Raw genomic sequence first — 24,330 nt, 5'->3', positions numbered from 1 at the left:
ACAACATTTGTAAAACCTTAGCTGGATTACTATGTGCACTGCTCTAACCCTTCTTGCATGTAACAGTTACTCCCCACCAAGCCACTTACAAAGAAGGTCTAGCTCTTCGCTAGGCTTGAGACTTAATCCATCCATGGAGTTATGAATGCTTGACTTCCAGGCCAGATAACTGGCAGACTGATTGTCAAACACTTTTAGTCCTGCTGTGACTAGGTCTCAATGAGCTAGCCACCAAGCCAAATCTTGTGCACCTGCAGCTCCTGAATGAAGGCAAGGTTGTCTTTGGATAGATTGAAGTTCATTCAGTCCATGTCTGTCAAATGGGATTGGCATCAGTAGTAACTCTTGACTGAGGCCTTTGCTGTGTCGGATCTGCAGAAAGGTGTGTTGTAGGTCTTTGGTTTAAGACCTTGCCTGTCTTAACTGGACTACGTCAAAGGCATGTTGGCTGTGTGGTGTGGACAGCTTCTCCTTGTAGAGCTGAAGCACTGACTTTTTTATAGCCAAAAGTAACTTGGACATATTCTTTAGTGTTGTGATGGCAAACCATGGCAGATTCTAGTTATAAACTCACCCCTGTTAGGTGCTGCTTCATACACTTTTGCCTCTGCTGAGGCAGCTTCGGCTTCACCCTCTTCCTGGAGAACACTTGAAGTAGCCTCTACACATGCTCTTCCCATGTCCATGTGAGCTCTCTCCATTTTGCATCTCAACTTTACACTCAACGTAAGCTGTTGTCATTCTTGCTGCTTCAGCTCTGGCATAGGATCATGCTGTAGCTATGTTAATGGTGGAATTGTTTGAGCGTCGCCAAGATACGGTTGATGCGCCATGCTCTGACCTGACTTCCAGGTCTTGGCAATTGCTGTTGTTCGGGTCGGAAGCTGACATTGTCATACACGGTGTACAGATGCATCTTCAATCTGCGGGCAATGCCTTTGAAGATGAATTAACTTTTTACTCTACTGTCCCCTCTCAGAGTGTACATACAAAGCTGCTCAGCAAATTAAACACCTTCTCAAGAATCAACTGAGACGGAAGTTTTCTTTGGGGTTTTTAAATGAGATCTTAGTGTGAAAATATATTGTTGTTTCAAAAGCAACTAAAGAGAGCATGGAGTTGGATGTGCTTCAAAGTGAAATCTACATTAACCCAGACAGAAAATGGTATAAAAACAGCTTACGTACAGGAAATGATGTTCATACAAAATGAACTGTGCCTCCAGAGACCAGAACATCCAGAGTAACAATTATTTTGTTCTCATTTACACTTGCATACAGGAAATGACATTAAACAATCTTCAATCTTGAATTCTGAATTTCTCAATGAATGCCTCTCCAATGAACATCAATGAACATGATTTTATGTCCATTGTGTTCCATTGCATTGCTTCCATGGGACAGAATCAAAATGTCCCACACCCAGTGATTGGTTTCAAATGCCTCAATGTATCAGTTGAGGTTACATTGTAAACAGATTTATTTCCTGAACACAAGAGATTCTGGAGATTCAGATCAACCCATACAAAATGCTGGAGGAACTCAGCAGGTCAGGCACCATTGATGGAGAGGAATAAACAGTCAACTTTTCAGACCGAGTCCCTTCACCAGGATTCATTGCTTTCTTGAAGACCTGTTCTCATTTTAATTATACCATCTGTAATTTCATATCTCCAGAATAACCCATAACAGAAGATATTCAAGTTTTTCTACTTTCATGTTCAGAATATTAAACTTTTTTTTACAAAAGAAACTGAACCTGTTGGGATTCTCACCAAGATGGACAACTTCCATGGACAGATTTTTAAAAAAAGTTAATGCAAGTTAACAAAGTTAGATGAGGTGGATCTGAAAGGTTAATTCTCTTTCTTCTTCTGCAGATGTCACTGACTTGCTGAGTGTTTCCAACCTTTTCTGTTTTTGTTTCAGATTTCCAACATACTGTAGACAGTTTTTTTAAAAAAAGAGCTTGTGTTGAGATTAGAAAAAAAACATACTCAGAACATGTTTATTAAAAAAGATTTTTTTTTCACAGCCCAAGTGTACTCAGTATTGGCCCACCATGGATGTAAAGTCCACGTACTTTGGTGACTTCTCTGTGAGAATTAGTGAGGAGAAGTTGTGTCCAGACTATGTTATTCGGAAGCTCTTCATCTCGCAGGTAAATCATTCTATTGCCTTCTGTTCCAGTCATTCTTAAATTTTGCTTTGGCTGATTAAAGAGACCATAAATTAACATTTTGCTGAATTCCCTCAGAAGGAAAAATCTCCAGAGAGAGAAGTCACACACATACAATTCATCAGCTGGCCAGACCATGGTGTTCCAGAAGATCCACATCTTCTTCTCAAATTGCGTCAGAGAGTGAATACCTTCAGAAACCTATTTAGTGGTCCAATCGTTGTACACTGCAGGTAATTAGAGCATGGCTCTGTCATAGCCTGGAAATAATTGCCTTCTTGTTGTTACTAATTTGCTTGTCTCATAAACAGAGTTATCATAATGCAATATTCAGATACATCCAAGGATGCACTGGGACACATCAACAGTGATGTAATCTGGGGTCATTGGGTATATTGGGTCTTTCAACATCAGGCACTCTTGCTCAGGGGACTCAGCCAGTGTTGATCAGTCACCAGCTTGTGGTCTTACAGTATTGGTCCATGGGTCATACCTCTTGATCCATAGTCATCTGGAGGCATCCACAGCATCCTCTGTGATGGTTCTGGATGGCTCTTCTCTTTGCAGCCCCCAGTAATGCCAAGGAGAGAGTAGGTTCTGCAGAGTGAGCAGCCAGCAAAACCTCTGTGCCCCATCAATACGGGCTGGCTCAATGCCCTCCACCCCTGTCTCTGGCACTGCTCTACCAGCTGCTGGTATTCAGCCTTCTTACATTTGAGCATCCCCTTAATCTGGTATTCCAATTGCATGCCAGTCCTATTTTGAAGTTTCTGGCAGAATGACCATGTCAGGTCTCGGTGATCATGATGCAATAAAGTCAGGGAACTTTAATTGCTTACCGAGATCGACTTTCAGTTGCCAGCCAGTCACCATGGTGAGCAAGCCTGAGGGTAAACAGGGCTGAGGCTGTGAGTGATCTAGTTTTTGACAAAGGCTATGGGCTTTCTTGGTTGGCAGAGGTGTTTACTGTTATTAATGGCCAAGGAGATATTTTCTTCCACTACCTGCAGTACCTGGTCATGGTGCCAGGTGTAGCGGCCTTCTCCCACAGCTTTTAGGCGGCTGCTGAGGATGTGTCCCAGGAACCCACTGCTAGGGCAGAGAGGACATAATGGTGCCTCACATTTGCCCCATTCCAAAGGTTTACTAGACTTGCAGGATGTCATACATAGCCTGGATCATGAACTTGACGCACTGGGATACTGTCTGCCAGATGCTGGACCTGGTGATGCCATGCCCAATGTGCTCAAAAATTGTACATCAACTAAGTAAGCTAATGCACCTGTTTGGGGGTGATCCAACATAAAGAAATTACTATTAATTATTCTTGATTTTGTGGACGTAGGGAGTAGTGTTTCCTATTTCAAATGCGTAACTATTCTTTGTGTGAAGATGTTTTCTCTATCTCTCTCTGAGCTTTCAACGAATGACTTCAATTTATCTTCCTTAATTCTCAACTGGTAGGAATTGACCCTTCCTGTTCACTCTGCCAGGCCCCTCATTACTCTTTACATTTTAGGAGAATTTTCCCTTAATTTCTTTTGTTTAATGAGTACAACATAGCCTGGTGTACACTTTCCCAGTACTGGTCAAATCTTTCTAAATCTCTTGTATGCCCTCTGTGGTACTGGTCTATCCTTCTTACTCCACATTTATCAGATTCTCCTTTCCCTTCAAATGTCTGTTATTGGCTATTCATAATGTGAATGAAGGGAGTGCATTGAATAATAAATATACCAATTAACATCATCTTCATTCATATGGTGGGAGTATTAGTATAATGTTCAACAAGCTCTTTTTCTTCCAGAAAGAAATATTCTGGGAATCAGGTCCATAATTTATCTGTGTATTTGTCAGCCATTTGCTTTTAGATACGGAACAATTCTGTTGATTTTATTCACATGTTTTATCTTCCATTTCATGGCAGTGCTTCAAAATATTGCAGTTGTTATAAATTCTAACACAAACCAGAAAATGCTGGGAACTCTCAGTGGTGGTGGAAGGTGGGGGGATGTGATCTCTTTCTTGATTCGTACGCAGATTCCTGAGCGCATCTGGCAAGTTTGAGTACTCTTGAGAGCATGGTCAGACAGCATGTTTAACTATTTGCCACATTTCTTCACAGTGCCGGGGTGGGTCGCACGGGCAGCTACATTGGAATTGATGCCATGTTGCAGGCCCTCGAGGCTGAAGGACGAGTGGATGTCTATGGTTACATAGTCCAGCTCCGTCGGCAACGCTGCCTCATGGTGCAGGTTGAGGTATGCCAATCATTGCATCACTCACTCTCTCTACTGAATTACAAAGGATAGGGAGGGAATTCAAGCTTATTGACGCATCCACTTTTTATAAGTGCTCTATCTTAGCAATGGGGATTGGAAATTATTCAGTGAGATGCAGAGCTTTCCCTGTATTGGATATGCTTCACATTTCATACCTCTCACAATATATGGATACCAGTTGGCTATTTGAATCTTGGATGGCTCTCAGAGCAATCTCATCAATCTTATTTCTCCACTTTACATTTCCCCAGCAACCTGTTCTTTCTCACGTCCATCTATCCTACCCTGCTTCTGCAACCAAATTATACCGGGGAAACTTGCATTGACCAATTAGTCCGCATATCATTGAGTAAGAGCCATGGAAATTGTCACGATGTCACACAGCACAGAAATGCTGAGTCAACACCAACCTTCGAACACCCATTTTAGAGTATGTCTTCAGCAATCTCAGGTAATTCTCCCACAGTCCCATCAGTTCCTCCACCGCACTTTGCCCTCCTGGTTCTAACATTTAGTCCACAGTTTACAGTCACTAATAAATCCACAAGCCTTTGGGATGTGGGAGGAAATTGGAGTATCTGGAGGAAAGACATGGATTCACAGGAGAACTTGCAAACTCTTCACAGACAGGTTGACCCTGGGTTACTGGAGCTGTGAGTCAGCAGTGTTTATACTGTATAATCTGTTAATAATAGTTAGGGATGAGGTATTGTTAGTCTTTGTGGTGACAAACTCATAGTCAAGCTCATATTGGTAGTTGGTTCCTACTGATTGATGATGATGATGATCATCATCATCATTACTGATTAGCAATTGCCTAAATGTAAGGATGCATTCCCTGACTCTAATGAATTTTACAATGTTTTTATTTTATGAATATGCAGGACATCTGTGAAAATGTTTCTGCTTCTCACATCAGCTTTCTAAACAGATTTGTGCACAGTGTGGCAAATTTTCTACTGATTGCTCAGCCCATTCTCCCTTTCACAGAACCCGACTCGGGTTTAATATCACTGGCATATGTCATGAAATTTGTTGTTTTGCAACACCACTACATTGCAATACATAATAATTATTAAAAACTTTAAAGGGCAATAAGAAATATATATTTAAAATTAAATAAGTTGAGTAAGTAGTGCAAAGTGAGAGCGAATGAAATAGTGAGTTAATGTGATTGGGTTCATTGCCCATTCAGAAATCTGATGGTGGAGGGAAGAAGCTGTTTCTAAAACACTGAGTGTGTGTCTTCAGGCTCGGTTTTCCCTCCTTGACAGTAGCAATAAGAAAAGAGCATGTCCTGGGTGATGGGGTTCATGCTGATTGATGCCGATTTCTTGAGCCATCACCTTTTGAAGGTGTCCTGCATGGTGGAGAGGCCAGTGCCCAGGATGAAGAGTTGGGTGTGTTTATAACTTTCTGCAGCTTTTTCTGATCCTGTGCTGTGGAAATCCAAGCAACACATACAAAATGCTGGAGCAGGCCAGGCTTCATCGATGGAAAAGAGTAACCAGTCGACATTTCAGGCCTGGTAGAGGGTCTTGGCCCGCAACATCGACTGTGCTCTTTATCTTAGACGCTGCTTGGCCTGCAGAGTTCCTGCAGCATTTTGTGTGTGTTGCTTGATACTCAGGTTGTTGTTCTCACACAATTTATCAAGACTCTCTCCCACCTCTCTGTATGCTGACTCATCATTGTTGCTGACGAGGCCAAGCACTGTTACATCATCCGCGAACTTGACGATGTGGTTTGAGCTAGATTTGGCAATGCGGTCGTGAGTCAGCAGCATGAACTTAGGCTGAGAACTTAGCCCTGGGGGGCACCAGTGTTCAGTGTGATGGAGCTTGAGATATTGCTGCCAACTCAGACTGACAGGGGTCTTTCCGTCAAGTCCAAGATCCAGTTACAGAGAGGGGTGCTAAGTCCAAAAGAGAACAGTTTACCAACCAGCCTCTGAGAGATGATTATGTTAAATGCCAAGCTGAAGTTGATTATATAAGGCGTCGTTTTCTAGGTGGGAGGACGGGTGGTCATGATTGTTGACCACTGAGCTGTAATCATTTAGGCCAGTTACTTGGGCACTTTTGAGTATCGGAATAGTGGTGGCTGTCTTGAAGCCTGCAGGAACAGTGCACTGTTACAAAGAGCTATTAACTATGTCTGTTAAGACCTCTGTTAGCTGGACCACACAATCCCTCAGCACCTGGCCCAGTACATTGTCCGCTCCCTCAGCTTTGCTAGGATCCTCCTCACCTCAGCTGTGGCCCTACGGGCTACCTGTTCCTCAGGGGGAGGGGGGACTTCCCTTAATGTTATGTCATTCATTTCTATTGAAATCACCTCACTACCCATTTACAGCTGAGAGGGAGAGGATTATAAGGCAAGAAATAAACTGTGGTTCTGTAAAAGTCTATTGAGCTGGCATGGTGTGAATAAGAAAGTTGGGATAGGATCCCAGGTTAGCTTGCTTTCGAAGCTTGTCTTCTACTGCATTCTTTGTCGAATGAGTTAACTTTCACCTACGTACTGATTTTGTGTGTACGCACGCGTACGTGTTTGTGTTTGTGTGTGCTTGTGAAAGATCCATCATTGGAATTAGACTTAGGAAGATCAAGTTAGTTTGCAGGATTGCTAATTGATTCACCCAATCATCCTGCTATCTGAAGCACTTTCAAAACCAGTGATTAACGGTGCTGACTTCATCCTGTCACCCAGTCACTTTTATCATTTGTCTTTGATGTGAAGGTGGTGAATCTGTGAAATCCATTGCCACGGACGGCTGTGGAGGCCAAGTCACTGGGTATAGGTAGAGGAGGTAGATAGCTTCTTGATTAAACGTTACAGGGAGAAGACAAGAGAATGGGGTTGAGAAGGATAATAAATGAGCCATGATAGAATGGTGAAGCAGACTTGGTGGGCCTAATTCTGCTCCTATGTCCTAGGGTCTCATGGTATTATGATGAGTTGTCTGAATGTATCATGCCTTAATTCTGTGTTCTTTTGCAGGCCCAGTACATTCTGATCCACCAGGCTTTGCTGGAGTACTACCTCTATGGTGAAACAGAGGTCAACCTGTCTGAACTGCCCAAATACCTCAGCAATTTTAAAAAGAGGGACCCACCTACGGAGCCTTCCCTCCTGGAGGCAGAGTTCCAGGTCAGTTCAGCTAGCCAAGTACATAATCTCAGAGACAGCATGAATGATGCCAAGCAAATGACAACTGCTGTTGAGATAAAGTTTAGAAGCCAGAATAATCTTGTCATGTTTAACTGGGATGGCATGCAGCAGTAATACCGAGTTATTGCTAGATTACTATGCATTTCACTTCAGGAAGGACATGGTATCGACTCAATGGAATTTTACCCAGGCTTTATGGTTTAGATTTTGTTAACCAGTCTTGGATTCCTGGATGACTTAGTTAAACTTTTAATATTTTGGATGGAATTGTTGAGTGTAGCAGCCAAGCAAAACCAAAACAATTGCCACTGCTGGCGACCCTGTGGAGCTGTTCTATCTGCAAGATGTGCCCTCACTCCAATAATGGTTGTGCTGAAGCTGAAGATATGTACCGAATCCTTTATTAGCTATTAGCAAACATACAATCTTGAAGCAATGAAACTTCAGCATACCTAAGCCTAATTGAGTGTTAGTAAGCAGTCAGCAAAAGATGGGACATCTGCCGGTGCCCAGCTACTACAGACAGTGACGAGCAAAGCATGAATACGTGGCTTTGCTTTTACTATGTCCCACTCGTGACTAGTTACCATAACAAACATAATAAACCCACTACACAAAATACAGTGCAAATACATAGCAGATGCAAGGCTTCTACAGATAGGATAAAATTTGTTCTCCTAAAGGTGTGAGAGAATCAAGGCATTAAAATCAGCACCAGGCCATAGGGCAGAGGAATTAGGAAATGCTTCTTTATGCAATAGTTTACTGAGTCATCTCCAATAAAGGAATCAAGATGCTGGTTCCATTGGTAATTTTAAACTGGGAATCAATAGTCTTTCGCCAGCTAGTGGCTTTAAGAGTGTCAGGAACAGTTTAACCATGATCTCATTGAGAAATGGAATAGGCTCTGGGGAATTTGGAGTTATGAGGCTGTGGAGGAATGTATGGCAGCTGACTGAATGGGCAATCTGCTGATATTGAAGGGCCTGGCTGCAGCACTGGATGGAATTATTCAGTGCCCTGGTGATCAGCAACACCATGCAGAAACTGTCAAAAGCCAGCCCATTCCTAGTGTCTACGATACAGGACAGAAATGCTTCATTGCCCTTTAATTCGCAGTGTAAACCCATAGTGGAGAGCATCTAGTGTTAGCCCCATAATGTTCGTATGTTTGATTTGGGCCATAACATTTCTGGCAAACTATTGCTACTAAGCAGTCCCCCTTTTCATTACTCTTTACTACTGGTTTCTACTAGGCTTTCATAGCTGAAACTTTTTATTACTGAACACCGAGTGCTGGGCTATTTAAAAAGGAGCCTTAATTTCAGGACGACCTTCTGAAATCAAATACAATATTAAAATATATGATGGCCTCTTGTTTTATTTTAGAGGTTATTGAGGGTTTTTACATTTTTATGTTTAAATTTTGAAGCGGGTGGCAAGATGAAACAAGGTATTGGGCTCCTGTTTCTGTGTTTAATGGTGAAATGTTGAATAACAATTTGAAAGGAAACTCATGAACTTATGGAATTACATGGGATTAAGAACTCAAAACCAAATCAGTGCCTAAAGGACAGATACTGAGGAGACTTTATGTCCAACAATAACAAAAGTTGATTATGACATACATTTGTTATACACTGGTTAAAATATGGAACTAGCTGTTGGTGATAGAAGCGGCGCTGGATTTTTGCTAAAATTCGGAAATTCTCAGAGTTTCCATTTTGAAGATCTTCACTCAACATTAACCTGGGTGAGGAACCAAAAGAATCTGTTCAACTGGAAAAAGAATATCAGGAACAATTTTAAGAAGAATTAAAATATATAACGACAACCTGAAGAATCTGGCAGTTCAAACAGCACTTCTCAATGTCATAATATTTTGGAAGAAAGCAAACATTAAATAATTTGTTTTATTATGTCAGTATAAATAGGTTTTATCATGTTATATAAACATTACTTATTTATTATCCCTAAATATTTCAGAGGATTCCATTTTATACTGAATGGAGATCCCAGATGGCAGCAAGACACGCTGATAATCAAAGTAAAAACCGATCACTTTCAGTGATCCCATGTGAGTATTGCAATTTCTCTCTATGTCTCATTCTTTTTCTCTCTCATTTTCTCTCCCACTCTTTCCTTCTTTCCCTCTCCCTCTCCACAAATGGGTTTCATGGGTTTATTCACATTTCTACCAGAACAGCACTTCGTTGTATTTTCCTAGAGTCATAGAGTAATACACTATGGATGCAATTCCTTTGGCCCAACCACTGTCCCCAACTAACTTGTTCCATTTTCCTCTGTTTGGTCCACTTCACTCCAACCCCACATCATCCATCTGCTTCTTAAGCGCTACTGTTGTACCTGCCTCAAGAATTTCCTCTGGCAGTTTGTTCCATGTACTCACCTCCTGTGTGAAAAGTTGCCTCTCAGAATCCTTTTAAATCTTACCTCTCTCACCCTACACCTATGCCCCCTGGCTTTGGACTCCTCTATCCTGGGGGAAAGAACATTGCCATCCGCCTTATCTACCCCTCTCATAACTCTGTAATATGACCTCTCATTCGCCAATATTTCACGGAATAAAGACTGGGCCTGGCCAACTTCTCCCTATAACTCAGGCCTTCGAGTCCTGTCAACATCCTCGTAAATCTTCTCAGCACTCTTTCCAGTTTAGGCATGTCTTTCCAATAATACCTTGACTAAACAATATTGTTTGGCTGCCTAGAGAAAAAGAAAAGAAGCAAATTGAGAATAAGGATTTATGAGTTACCGTGGCATTATGATTGCACTGGTATCCAGCTGCCTGGATTGTTGATTTGGAGGCTAAAACATGAACCCTGGGAAGCCAACATCAATAGTAGTGACTGATAATCTACCAGCTTATCATAAGCAATTATTTACTTCATCAATGCTCTTCAAGGAAAATCTGTCATCCTTGCCTGGTCTAGCCTTTCTATGACTCAAAATAATAGTAATGTGGCAGACCCTGCTGTCACTGTGTCTCCTGGACTCTGAAATGTCTCAGCTAGTCACCCATTTCAAGGACAATATGTATCACCTAAGCTCGTAATATCGCATTTCATATATGTATAAATAGAACACAATTTTTACTTTGAAACTCATCCTGAAATGCAGACTAAATGTGATTTCTGAATTTCTTTTTCTAAAGATGATTATAACAGAGTTTATGTCAAGATGGAGAGTGACAAGAGCAAGGAGAATGAAACGCAAAGTGAAACTGAATCGAGCTCTGATGACAGTGATGATGAAGAATCCACAAAATATATCAATGCTTCCTACCTAGAAGTATGTATCAGCGTTCACGTTACAATAGTGCTCCTCTCAGTGCATTGGTGGTAGGACAACTAGACACTTCTTTCCTATGACCTTAGGAGCAAGAACTGCTATTTTAATTTCAAACCTCCACAGTGTTGTCAAGATCCTTGTGTATGTTATTATCTCCACCACTGTTTGGTCAGGGTTACCACATCGTGGCTTGGCAAATTTCCAAGGTGCCACTTGTTGATCAGGAGGGCACATCCGCCAGTTCCTGTCTTGTTTAAGATTGCCCACGTGCTGCATGACAGGTAGAGGTCCAGTTGTTGTAGTTTCTTTCTCATGAAGTATGTAGACCATTAATTGTGCGTCAGATTTCAGAGTATTCTCATCTGACCCACTGCCCCCAGTTACTTCCCAGAAGTGTATTCTCTTGCACCATGACCATCAACTCCCTCGGATTTCTTGCCACCTACCTACTCTGAGGACTAATTTACTATAACCAGTTAGCCATCTTTGGTCGTTGTAGCCCAGTGAAAGCTGCAGGTTCACGGAGAGAGCATGCAAACTCCACGAAGGCAGTTGTCAAATTGGATGCAAGCAATTTGTGTGTGAAGTTGTTTTCTTCCCAAGTTCTGGGTGCTGTGAAGTGGAAGGTGCTCAGGTGCAGCACAGAAAGGGCTTGTGGATTTCCTGCTTTAGTCTGCGAGGTTTGGAAAGTCTTGAGTAGGATGCTCCCATTTGCGTTTAGAGAGATATGGTCTCCCAAGAGGAGTGAAAGTGTTGAGTGGACATGAAATGCACATGAAAATAGACCTGATTTTACATCGAGGAAAAAGCTGGGCGCCATCAGGTAGCAAAGATTCCTGTGAATAGTCACTGCCAGCTGCTTCAGAGCAGGGACAAAAAACGGAGAATAAACAGTATCTCTGAGCCAAAAGAATGAATATTATGATTTAGAGCATGAGATTAGAGACAGTCTATCTGAAAAACTTAGTGCTGAAAATGAAACTTGTAAGGCCGGTAGAGTTGGGTTCACTATTAGTTGTCAAAAGAGAATGGTATGAATAAGTTTGAAGGGGTAACACTTGCAACACAGTGGGGAAAGAGGAGGAGGCCAGGACTGAATGGGTGGAACAGGCACAGATATGATGGCCAAAACACCACCAGCTTTGCATGACTCCACAGCAAATATGTTTCTGAAATGTCTGCATTTTTGGGCTGCCTCAGCTGCTCCGCTTGGTTGCAGCATATTGGTTTATAAATGGATTTTGCTTTGGGATTTGGGAACGTCTGGCAGGGATAGCACGTGTTGGCCATCTCTGCCTGCGCTTGTGAGAATGGCTGATTTGTTTCTGCCGGATGCGTTCTCTCAGTGGTAGAGTGTTCCAGCGTTCCTGCATTTAGACCCAACACAGTCGAGGAATAGTTTAATTCTCATGCAGCTGCGAATTTCAATTTAAGCAACAAAAAAAAAGTCCCAGTGATAATAACCACAAGCCTACCATTTGTTATAAAAACCCATCTGGTTCATTAATGATTTTCAGGGATGGAAATCAGCTAACCTTGCTCTGCCTGGTATGTGTGTGGCTACAGGTATCACAAACATGGTTGCTTCTTAACTGTTCCTCATTTTATGAGCAATTAGAGATGGTCAGCAACTGCTGACGTAGCTTTGAACATCCACCTTCTGTGAACTAACAAAGAGAAAATTCCAAGTCAGGATGCATGCTTGAGGGGGAACCTACAGGTGGCGGTGCTCCTGTGCACATATTGCCCTTGCCCTTGCCCTTCTTGTTGATGGAGGCTTTGGGTTTGAGAGGTGCATCTGAAAGAGCCCCGGTGATTAATTGCAATGCAAATGTGTGGTGAAATGCTGCCGTTAAGCTCCACATCAAAAAATATGCTTCCAAAGACCTTGACCTTTTGTGAATCCCCGAAAAAACGCCTCGTAGGCACCTGCCCACACATTAAGCAACAGCGTTTTCAAAGCATCCTGCAATGAGTCAGAAATGTGCTCTGCCTCCTGCTTGTTTCAGCCCGATAATTTTCACCAGACTTGCCAGACAAGAACTTGCCATCCTGTGAGGTGCAGCAATATTTCAAACGAAGAACGTTGAACATTGTAGCACATTACAGGCCCTTCAGGCAACAATGTGGTGGTGACCAGCTCTAAGATCAGTCTAACACTTCGCTCTTATATAACCCTCCATTTTTCTTTCATCCTAATGTACGTATCTGTCTGTACCACCACCCCTGGCAGGGTGTTCCATGCACCCACTTCTTGCTGTATAACAAACCTCTGACCTCCCCCCTCTGCTTTCCTCCAAAGTTATGCCTGCTCATACTTAGCTCCCCAGAGAAGCAGTATTAGCTGCGACTTCCCTAAGGCAGGAGGGGAGGCAGGATTTAGCCAGCATTAGGGAGGGCAATGTGAATTGTGATTGCTTGAATGAGATTGGAGGCATAAGCAGCAATGTATGTTTGCAAAATGCAAAGCCTAATACAAGCTATGTGTAGAAAGAAGTGCCAGCATAAACTAGGGAGAGGAAGGATGTTCAGTGTGTTTGCAAGGAGGGAAGAAACAGCAGTAGGGGGAAGACTGTGCCATCACGGACTGAAGAATGGAAGAGCAAGATATGCATGTCTGTATAAACCTAAAGAAAAGTGAGGGCGATGAGGAATATTGCAACATGAGGGACAAGAATAAAGAGAGGGAGCACCAAAGTGACATTGGAAGGAAAATTATGAGAAATGACAGCACAATCCATTGGAAGAAAGGTTAAATTCTAATTTGGGGAGGGAAGCGAAAAGTGGTTAATCTTTATGAACAAGAGGAATAGGAAGTTTGTGAAGGGAAACATGATAATTATCTGTGTGTCAATCAGGATAACCTTTGGGTTGTAAGTAGCAATTTTTGTCATAAACCTCCAAACACATGTCCTTAATCTGGTAATGTATCATTCCCCACTTAGGTATTGTTTTGAGTTATCTTTTTTTTGAACTACCATTGGCTTTGTTAAAGCTCTTGGCCAACCATTGTCTATTGTCTAGAATGATTTGGCACATGAATCCATATGTTATGACTGCTTTGTTTCACCTCTGAGAAAGAAGTATTAAACATTCGGTGTAACTTGAAATTTTTACCTGTAATTGGACTTGGTAAGAAGTAGCTAGAAATAAAGGGAATACGTTGAACTTTTCTGTTAGAGGAATAGAAAAATGATCATTTATTCTATAGACAAAAACAGAATATTGAACCTGAAAAAAAATGTGTAGAAATGCCGTAAGACAATGTACGCAAAAGTGGATCTGAATCCACAAGGCACATCAGTAGCACCACAAACTGAAACAGCACCACCCCCACTCTGCATTGTATCTTTCAGGGATATTGGCATAATGAGATACTGATTGCCACTCAGACTCCACTGCCTGAAACTATTGCTGACTTTTGGTCGATGATCTATCAGAAAAAGGCAAAGCTCCTCATATTCCTGGGCCAAGTAAAAGACGACAAGGTAGGAACCAAGGCTTCCTCATGCTGACCTTGCCATTCAGCATACAATGCTTCATTTTATGCTTCAAATCAGAGCAGTGCCTTGATAGCTTTTGAGAAGGTGCTTGCTACACAATTAGTTAAAATCAAAGTTGGTCTTGCACTAGTACGAGAGTAATTACTGTGAGTATCCTAAAATAGTCCAGGGCAAGAGAGATGCAATATGCCAAAGGTGACAAAATTTCTCTATTTCATTGCAGTCCATATTGCAGATCTAAGACTACGAAGGATTAATGTAAAATGGATTATTTTTATCCCTGATTGGTTGGTTCAAGAATAAATACATAAGGCTTGTAAATTTGTGCTAAAGCATGGGAAATGGAGAGGATGGTGGGAATTCTGCCCTCTGATGCCCATTCTTGCCCATGGATCACATGGGGACCATAGTAGCTTTATGCTCACTTAGACATATTTGCAAATCAAATCTTTGGGCGATGTGTTTATCCAGACCAAATAGTAAGCCATCTATCGAGTCAAGCAATTGCCTGGAGAGACTGGCAATATTTTGAGTCCATAAGAGTATCCAGGCTGTAGGGATAATCCCAGCCATCCTTTCACCAGAGGCTACGATAGAGACAGTTTCCATGCTTACTCCTTGACTGACGGAGATCCTGTCATAACAAAGATTCAGGTGTGAGGGACAGTCAGCTTTAGTCTGACTTTCCTTCCATTCCTCCTGGATTATGTTCACATAAAAAAACCGGATGTTTTAACATACATAGATGCACTGTTCATGCAGATTTTGTGTACCACAGCAAAACAGGACAGGTGCCGAGAGTTAGTTTTGCAGTTTTATATATTATTTTATTCTATATGTCTCAATATTTTAAGAATTTTATCATATTAATTTTAGGAATGTACACAATATTGGGAAGATGAAAAGAAAACTTATGAAGATATTGAAGTTAAGTTGGCTGACTGCAATGAACAGCCAGAGTTTACTGTTCAAGTCTTTGAAATAAGACATATAAAGGTAAACACTTAATTATCTTCTATGGTTCAAAAGCTATTTACAGAGTTTTCTCACATTCTGAATTGCACAAGCAAGAAATTTAATTCCACAGGACCAACATAGGCTATTGAATTCCTAGTCCTGGCTATCTGTGTAGTAGCTATTTATCAAACTTGTTTTTAACTATTTGCACCATCAACTCATCTACCTCATTAAAATGCGATGTGAGTTCAGATGAAGAACTTTAAGCTTTAACTTGCATTCTTTACCTTGAGCTGGATTTACTTTCTGTAGCATGCCTTTGTTTTTATTTTCTGACCCTTCCTGTTATGTCTTAACTTCCATTCCCAACCACAACCCTTCCTGTATCACTCCCCTCACATTTTTCTTTCTCTACTTGGTTCAAAACCTTTTCTACAACCCCATTTACATTACTTCTACGGTCCCAGTATGGTTCAGATGAAATTTCTTCCAATGAACCATTCTCTCCTTCTGCTTCATACTGGTGTTGGTGCTCTATGAATTGAAGCCATTTCTCCAATACAAAAAAAAAGATGTGAAACATGAGACCAGAACTGTCAAAGGTGTTGCTGAGGTTCTTTCAGTTATGCGTATAATATCCTCTAGCATTTCTTTCTGTCAGTGAAAGTGGAATTGCATGACTGTATGCAGGATGTAGATCTAATGTCAGAGAATGACTGAATAGAAAATGCTGGGAAAAGTTAGTCAGAAAAAAGATTCAGAACACTGGAGATAAATTGGTAAATTAGTTTATTATTATAACGTGTACTGAAGTGCAGTGAAAAGCTTGTCTTGCGTACCATCCACCAGATTAATTCACTGCGTCACTGTATTGAAGTAGTACAGAGTAAAGCAATAACAGAGTGCAGAATAAAGAGGTACACAGAAAGTGCAGTGCAGGTAGAAAGTACAGTGCAAGGTCATAATGAGGTAGATTGTGAGGCACCAGTCAGGATGTTTCACCATGGCATCAATGTGGTTATACCAGGACAGGCTGTGAGTGAAATTCACTCCTAGGAACTGGAAACTCGTAACCCTCTTGATGTCAGCACCATTGATAAAACAGGAGCATGTGCACTGCACTTCTTCCTGAAGTCAATGACCAGCTCTTCTGATTTGCTGACATTGAGGGTAAGGTTGTTGTCATGAAACCATATCACTAGGCTCTCTATCTCCTTCCTGTACTCTGACTCATCATTGTCTGAGATATAACCCACTGCTGTGGTATCACCAGCAAACGTGGATGGGATTAGAGCAGAATCTAGCATGTATCACAAGTGTATAGGGAGGCGAGTGGATGACTGAGTATAAAGCCTTGTAGAGCACCAGTGTTGAGGATAATCCTGATAATGGTGCTGTTGCTCATCCTTACTGACTATAGCAGGAAGTTAGCCAGGAAGTCAAGGATCTATTGCAAAGGGAATTGCTGAGTCCTAGATCCAAGTGTTTGGAGATGAGCTTAACAGGAATTATAGTTTTGAAGGCTGAGCTGGAGTCAATAAACAATAGTCTAACATTGGTGTCTTTACTGTCCAGATATAAGAGAAAGAGTAAGGAGATGACACTTGCCATAAACCTGTTTCAGTGATTGGCAAATAACAATGGATCAAGGTTGTCTCAGAGGCTGAAATTAAAGTGTGAAGAGCTTCACAATGGTGGATGTCAGAGCCATCTAGTGATAGTCATTAAATCACGTTCCCTTCTTTTCTCAGGTAACAGGATGATCGTAATATTCTTAAAGCAGGTGGGAACATCAGATTGAAGCAGGGAGAGGTTAAACATTTCTGCAAAAACACCACCAGCTGATCTGTCTAAAACAAAACATTTCGGAAGTACTTGGCAAGGTGGACAGTATCTTTGGGAAGAAAAGTAGAACTAATATTTTAGGATCAAAACCGCATTGAAATTAGTCAAAAATTAAATTTTGATGTAACTGTTTTATTTTCAGAAAGAAACAACTCAGAAAGTATACCAGTATAACTTCCGTGAGTGGAAAGAATCTGGGCTTCCTGAAAGTCCAAGTAACTTTATCACCATGATGAGGAGCATCAAGGAAAAACAGTCAGTGATTAAAGATGAACAAAATGGCACAGTACCACCCATCATTGTACATTGCAGGTAAAGTCTGCTAGCATTAAAGACTGTCATTCACATCAAATGTCCATTTTGAGTGCGCTTGAGAACATGCATCATCTCTCGAGGACAAAAATGAGCCTCGGTTCTAAACTTATTTTACAACCTATGGACTCACTTCCAAGGAATCCTCAACTCATGTTCTTAGTATTATTTATTTATTTGGTTTTTTTTATTCAGTATTTACACAGATTGTCTACTTTTGCACATTGGTTGTTTATCTTTGTGTAGTTTTTCATTAATTTTATTGTATTTCTTTGTACTACTGTGAATGCCTGCAAGAAAGTGAATCTCAGGGCAGTATATGGTTACATACACATACTTTTGATAACAAATATACCTTGAACTTTGAACTAAGTAGTTCTTTTGGTTTGTGTGTTTTATTAGGAGGAATGCTTGGCAGAGGTGAATGATAGCATTTCTGAAGAGGAACAACATCTCATTATGAGCAATAACCACAAATTTAGCAAGTTTTATTGCAAAACGGTCCAAAATCAAGTTTATTATAATGTGCCCAATACATGTACTGTATGCAAAGGTAGAATGAAAATCTTACTTGTAGAAGCTGCTGCACAGGTGCATAGCGCAAGATAAGCATTCACAAGATAAACATAACTTATCCACAGTTTTTGAAGAAATAACACAATAAGAAGAAAAAAAGGGATTTATTTCAGGATAGTGAGACATTGAAACATATTTTCTGTTGTTTTCACTGATTATTTACTTAACTAGAAATCCCTTTCCTCACTGAACTAATATGAAATATTCAATTTCCTATTTTGTTTATTCGTACAGATTGTCTGAAACATTTTGGCTAATTAGACTTACTGAAACTATTTTGCTCATGAAGAGCCAGCTGATCAGAAGCAACAAACTTAATCAATCAGGAACATTAGACAAAGGAGAATGACAATGCCTCATTTCAATTTACATTCAAAGCCAGGTCTCAGAGGAAATCTGGTGGGAGACAAATACACTGTGTAAAGAAAAAAAACTTTCTCAGTACGTCTTCACCAGTACTTTGTCCACTAATGGATTTGCATTTTGTTAAGAAGTGCTGAGAATAATCATAATCCCTACTACTTAAAAACAAATCTCTAAGAATGCCGCTGCTATCTATAAGGAGTTTGTGCGTTCTCCCCATGATGGCATGGGTTCCTCCGGGTGCTCTGGTTTCCTCCCACATTCCAAGGTTAGGAGGTTAATTGGTCACATGGGTGTAATTGGGCAGCGCAGGCTTGCTGTGCCAGAAAGGCATGTTACTGTGCTGTATCTCTAAATAAATAAATACTAAACTCTTCTATCAATTCCGTTGTGAGACTTACAGCATCAACTTGACTTAAAGACAAGGGCAAATACAACTGAATGTTAAAGTCACAGTAAAATCAAAGCACTGGCTTTTGCAGTAAGCAGTCTCCAGCAATCACCATAATTAAGGTTGAAATTGAACAGCCATGCTTGGCATTCATATATGCAGAGTTCGGTGTGAGAATTTTCAAGTTGCTTTCAGAATTGCTGTTTTCCATCACAAACTTTGTTGTAACTCAGCATGCACATAATGCGTGGAATGGTATGACTTGTAACCAACGCGACTTGATATCACTAAAATTCCTAACTATTCAAGTGTAAGCAAATTTTTAATGGCAGGTTTTAAGTACTGCCAATATCTGTGGATCTGAACATCACCTTTTAAGAATGTTAATCTCATTCATTCATGTCTTTATTATTTCTCTCAATATTTAAAAGAGTTAAAATTGCACACTTAAACAAGAGAAAGTCTGCAGATGCTGGAAATTGAAGCAACACACACAAAGTGCTGGAGGAACTCAGCTGGGCAGGCAGCTTCTGTAGAAAAGAGTACAGTTGACGTTTCAGGCTGAGAACCTTCATGAAAATTGCACATTTCTCTTCTTTTAGTTTCATTTTTCTTTCAATCTTGTTACAGAGACTCTCAGTTTCTGGTTAGGATCTATGTATATTTAGCAACAGATGTGGGTAAGGTCAGAACGTCAATGTCCATTCCATCTGCCCTTTAGAAGGTCATAGAAAATCAACTTCATAATTTGCAGCAGATCTTCAGGTGAAGATAGAAATATCAGTTATTGCCTTTAATGACGAAGGAGAAATGTTCAGACAAGAGCCAAATTCTGTTTGAAGACAGAGCAGTATTTGATCTTTCTAATCTTTGAGAAGTGAGAAGTATTATAAATGCTGATGGTTTATTTCTAATTAATTGCCAATAAAGGAGCAAAGTGATGGCCTCCCCCTAACAGATTCATCTCAATCATCCTGACAGTACTGTCGTCAGCTAATTAATTTTAAAAAGATTCAATCAATGCACTGGTAGGATTTAATATTTGAGAATAGTATGTTCACAAGCTGCTGTGCTACTAACAGAATTATATCATGTGTAAAAAAATCTCATTCAAAATACCAAGGGGTAAACTCCAATGAAGATCATATCTGGGAATTGCATCTGAACTCAGGATTTCTGGATAAGTTACTGTGAGACAGTGATCTGCAGATATGTTTTCATTGTGACTTTCCCATAATTTTTGTTCAGGGCATTGTGTAGTGCCAGGTTAGAAGTTCAGAACCGGACTCAGTTATTTTAACACCATGGCCACGGAAAGGGGGATTGTACAAGGCATGTAACTGACAATCTACTGTGCCACCTGCTTGTGCACCTGTGTATCTGGGACAGCTTGGGAAACCTTCATGTTGTGAAACCTTCTTTTCTTTCAGTGATGGATCCAAGCGGACAGGAATATTCTACTCTCTTTGGAACCTACTTGATAGCGCAGATAATGAAAAGATAATCGATGTTCTCCAGACGGTCAAAAAATTGCGTAAGCAGAGACCGGGAGTGATCCCTACCTTTGTAAGTATTGCTCAGAGCACCCCACTCAATCTGTTCATACACAGCACATCTCTGAGTCAATCTTCCATTTCTCTCTACATCATCCCTCACATCAGCTGATTATATTTGCAACAGAAATAATTTTCAGGACGAAATTAAGTTGACCCACAGTGTTAACTTTTTGCATGAGACGCAGTATGCAGTACCATTAATGTGCCACTAAATGCATCAACTTCTATGCAATTTCCTTTTTCCATACTCTTTTAAAGCAATGTTCAGATTTTGTGTCTACTACCAGGAGGTTTGTAAATGGTTCACTTGGGCAGGAGAGCCTGCTGTGCTGCTGGGATTGATGGTGCAACTGATTTCCCCTGCCCTTCCTCCATTATGAGGCTTTGATTAGAGTTCTGGTGTAAAATGTTGATAAGTGCAGGTCAGATGCAGTAAAATTCCATCAATCTGCTATGCTCAGGACTTTGGTGTCAGGCTGGCAGATATTCTGAATTATTGGATATTATTCCATTTCATACACTATTTTATTAATAAGTTTAAAGGGAATGTTGGAAGTGAGGGCCTGGTGAATTCCAAGGGAGTGTGGAGAAACTGAACCAAGTGAATTTGACAGCAACGTAGGGTGTGGTAAAGTGAAAATGGAGATCAGTACCCTGTGAGCCAGTTCATAATCACTGGGATTTCTAAACTGTCAGGCAGTAGATTATTGGAGTTTTACTTTGTGAGGAAATAAAGAATGGCATTTCCATCACTGACATCATTAAAAGTATGCTACAAGAATACTTAGTTTTTGGCTAGAACATAGTTCTGGGTGTAGAACCTGCAGTCTCTAGTGCAGCGATTCCCAACCTTTTTTAATGCCATGGACCCCTTCCATTATCCAAGGGAGCCTTGGACACCAGGTTGGGAACCCTTACTCTAGTGTCTAGATATTAACAAGAAAACTAACAATGTGCTTGATCTATTTTGACAGGAGCAGTACGAGTTCCTCTACGATGTTATTGTTAACACATTCCCCGTGCAGAATGGGGCATTAATATCTGGCAATGGCTCATCACAAACCTCTGTTGAGGTCATCTCTGAAACCCCCTTGGAAAACAAATCTCAACAAGAAGCAGGTTCTGATTCAATAGAAAATAAGAAAGAGGCATCTGTTGAGGAAGACCAAGCTAAGTCTGAAAGCAGTAACATCAAACAAGCAACAGAAAATCCTACTAATGGACCTATAACTAGTGAGGAAAATGTGTGAAAAAAAAACTGTTGTTGTGCATGCAGTACTGGTATTAATCAGTAATTTTCTTACTAAGAGAAATGCCTAAGTGTGGCTGTTAATTTTTATTTGCATGAACTTGGTTTATCACTGGATACACCCAAAATTTTTGCCAGTACACAGTTCAGCAATGGCAATCAGTTTGAACGTAAGTATGAATGTATTTCCATGAGAATATTAGTTTCCTAATTTAAAACCTAGTTTAATGTTTTTGGTCTATCAAGTTACACTAGTAACTCTAAAATAAAGCAAAGAGACATTTTAAAAAAAGAACTTTATATATATATAAATATATATATATATATTTTATTGTGTGTATTGAAAATCTAAATGCTAATTTTGCTTGGGGATGTATTATTTTTAGCAGTTCATATTTTAAGATATGGCAAAAAAGTCATGTAATGAGTGTGAAGAAAATTGGCAGTTTTATTAAGCATTGTAATTTTTAGCTTTTTATAATGCAGCCATTTTTCAATTTACAAATTATTTTTATAGTTGTTTTTTCCAAGTTAAAGCTGTGCAGTTGATCTGCTTAAAAATGATAATGTATATAGCTATAGGAAATTACATCAAAGCTCATTATATGGAAGCAAACTGATTATTTGTAACAGATTCATAAAATGGCTAATCATTTGTAAATGGAAATATATCAGTTCACTTAAGAAGACCAAAGACATGAAGCCTGATTGCAGAATAGATTCAGATTCACATTCATTTATTTATCACATGTATGTCAAAACATACAGTGAAATGTGTCGTTTGCGATAGCAACCAACACAACCTAAGGATGTCCTGGGGCAAGTGTCGCCACACATTCTAGCGCCAACATAGCATGCCCACACTGTTCAGCAGAGCAACAGAAGCAACAATAACAATACAACAACATCAACTAAACAACAAAGCAAGCCTCTTTCCCCCCGTATGCACAGACTGGCCACCAACCCCGGGACAGGCTGCCTCTACAGTCTTTGGTCCGGTACTGTCTCACAGACATTAGGTGTGGACTCGCAGTTGCTGACTGGCAATCGCCAGGCCTGTAGGTCAACCCAGATGGCCACAGAGCCAGACAAAAGTTCATGTTCAAATCAGTATTTAAACTTAAAACAGAGACCTCATTTCAGGTGAGATGTCTGAGGAACAGTGTGGTAGCATCAGATAATGTTACTGGAGATCTGTGGAGAAGATACAGAAAGAGCTGGAAAATCTCAGCAGCTGAAGTGTTCTTTGTGGAAAGAGACATGACTAATTGTCAGAAATGAGAAAGGGTCCAGGTAGCAGAAAAGGTGAGGGAGGGCAATGGGTTGAATAACATGGAAGGGAAACATCTTTGGGGATTTATGGGTTGATAATCCAGTCTGCCTGACGTGTGGCAGAGCTAAAAAAAAAACACTCACGGTGATGTGAGAAGTTATAATAGTCTTATCAGAGACGTATTGTGAACCTTTGTTGTAAATTGTCCAGGGAAGGAACGGTCTCGGAATCCACCAATAATTCCATTTCCATTTATCAGTGACAAGGAAAGTTATATGTCCCAACTGAGGCAAAAAATAACGCTGAAAAATACACTTAAAACCAGACTTTTTCCAAAGATTTGGTTGCTTACACATTCATTATGAACGCATAAAAGATTCTGAGTTCAGTTACAATTGCTGCTGGTATTTTTGTTTTGGATTCTTTGCTGTCAGTGAATGGTGATAAAGCTGTTCCTATTGATCACTTACAATCAGCTTTCTGGCTTCATGTTAACATGTTTCCAATTGAGGTAAATTATTCTTGGAGTAAGCCTTGATTTTTTGCATTCCAAATAACTCCAATAATGGCAAGCTGTACAAAGAGGTATGACTTCGTTTCTATAATGTAATTCATGACCTCAAGACATCATACAGCTAATTGAGCAAGTTCTGCATTGATGGCACTGTTTCGATGTAGGAAATGCTGCAACCAGTTGTAACAAACCATAATATGATAATGGTTTGTAATATATATTTTAATGAGGTTTGTTAAAGGTTTACAAATTGGCCAGGACATCTTGGCTCTCTCTCTTCAAAATATTGCACATGATTTTGCATCCTCTGCAGAGAGCAGAAAAGGCCTGGTTGTCCATTAAATAGTGAAGTTGATTTCTATATTATAACAGTGTTATTTCATTAGTAGTTGAGAAAATGCATTGCTTCAAATAATGGAATAATTATTTCTAGAAATTTGTTTGGCTTGTTGTGTTCAAACTGGATTCTGTACATTTTACTCAAGATTGTGCTATTTAAATTTTTCTGGATTTTTTTCAACAGCTTACAGTTTTCTAATGCATATTTCTTTAATTCAAACATTCTTTATGAAACAAAGAAACAAAAGATTTTTGTACTAATAGTGTTCTTGAATAAATTAAATGTCACATCATTTTGTGCAGTGTGACGATAATTGACGTACATGTGTCAGTGCAGGAGCTAATATAGTTTAACATTTCAACCCCCCCCCCCCCCATTTCATTTGCACCACTTTGGAGTCTTTGAACAATAACGCAATGTCAATCATGTCTCAGCCTTTAATAGTTTTAAACCGTCTGTAGTTATTTGGATGAAAAGCAATTTGTTGAGCTGGAAGATGATGGGT

At 40.2% G+C, this 24,330-nt stretch overlaps 1 protein-coding gene across 36 annotated transcripts in view; it reads left to right on the top strand.

Moving 5' to 3' along the window:
• Positions 1-24,117, top strand: part of ptprc (protein tyrosine phosphatase receptor type C) — a 226,768-nt gene extending 202,651 nt beyond the window's left edge. For 35 of the 36 annotated variants that reach the window (XM_073063453.1, XM_073063487.1, XM_073063485.1 and 32 more), the window contains 11 exons: positions 2,035-2,160; positions 2,257-2,411; positions 4,304-4,439; positions 7,464-7,613; positions 9,621-9,711; positions 10,810-10,946; positions 14,303-14,434; positions 15,326-15,445; positions 17,394-17,563; positions 20,324-20,459; positions 21,424-24,117. In XM_073063453.1, the coding sequence (XP_072919554.1) occupies positions 2,035-2,160; positions 2,257-2,411; positions 4,304-4,439; positions 7,464-7,613; positions 9,621-9,711; positions 10,810-10,946; positions 14,303-14,434; positions 15,326-15,445; positions 17,394-17,563; positions 20,324-20,459; positions 21,424-21,699 (1,629 nt within the window). In that variant the 3' untranslated portion in view covers positions 21,700-24,117. The remainder of the gene's footprint in view (positions 1-2,034; positions 2,161-2,256; positions 2,412-4,303; positions 4,440-7,463; positions 7,614-9,620; positions 9,712-10,809; positions 10,947-14,302; positions 14,435-15,325; positions 15,446-17,393; positions 17,564-20,323; positions 20,460-21,423) is intronic. The other variant, XM_073063458.1, reaches the window with a different exon arrangement.
• The last annotated feature ends 213 nt before the right edge of the window (positions 24,118-24,330 follow it).

This window comes from Hemitrygon akajei, chromosome 12, assembly GCF_048418815.1.
Source record: "Hemitrygon akajei chromosome 12, sHemAka1.3, whole genome shotgun sequence".
Lineage (NCBI taxonomy): Eukaryota > Metazoa > Chordata > Chondrichthyes > Myliobatiformes > Dasyatidae > Hemitrygon > Hemitrygon akajei.
This window is presented reverse-complemented; position numbering and strand designations above follow the sequence as displayed.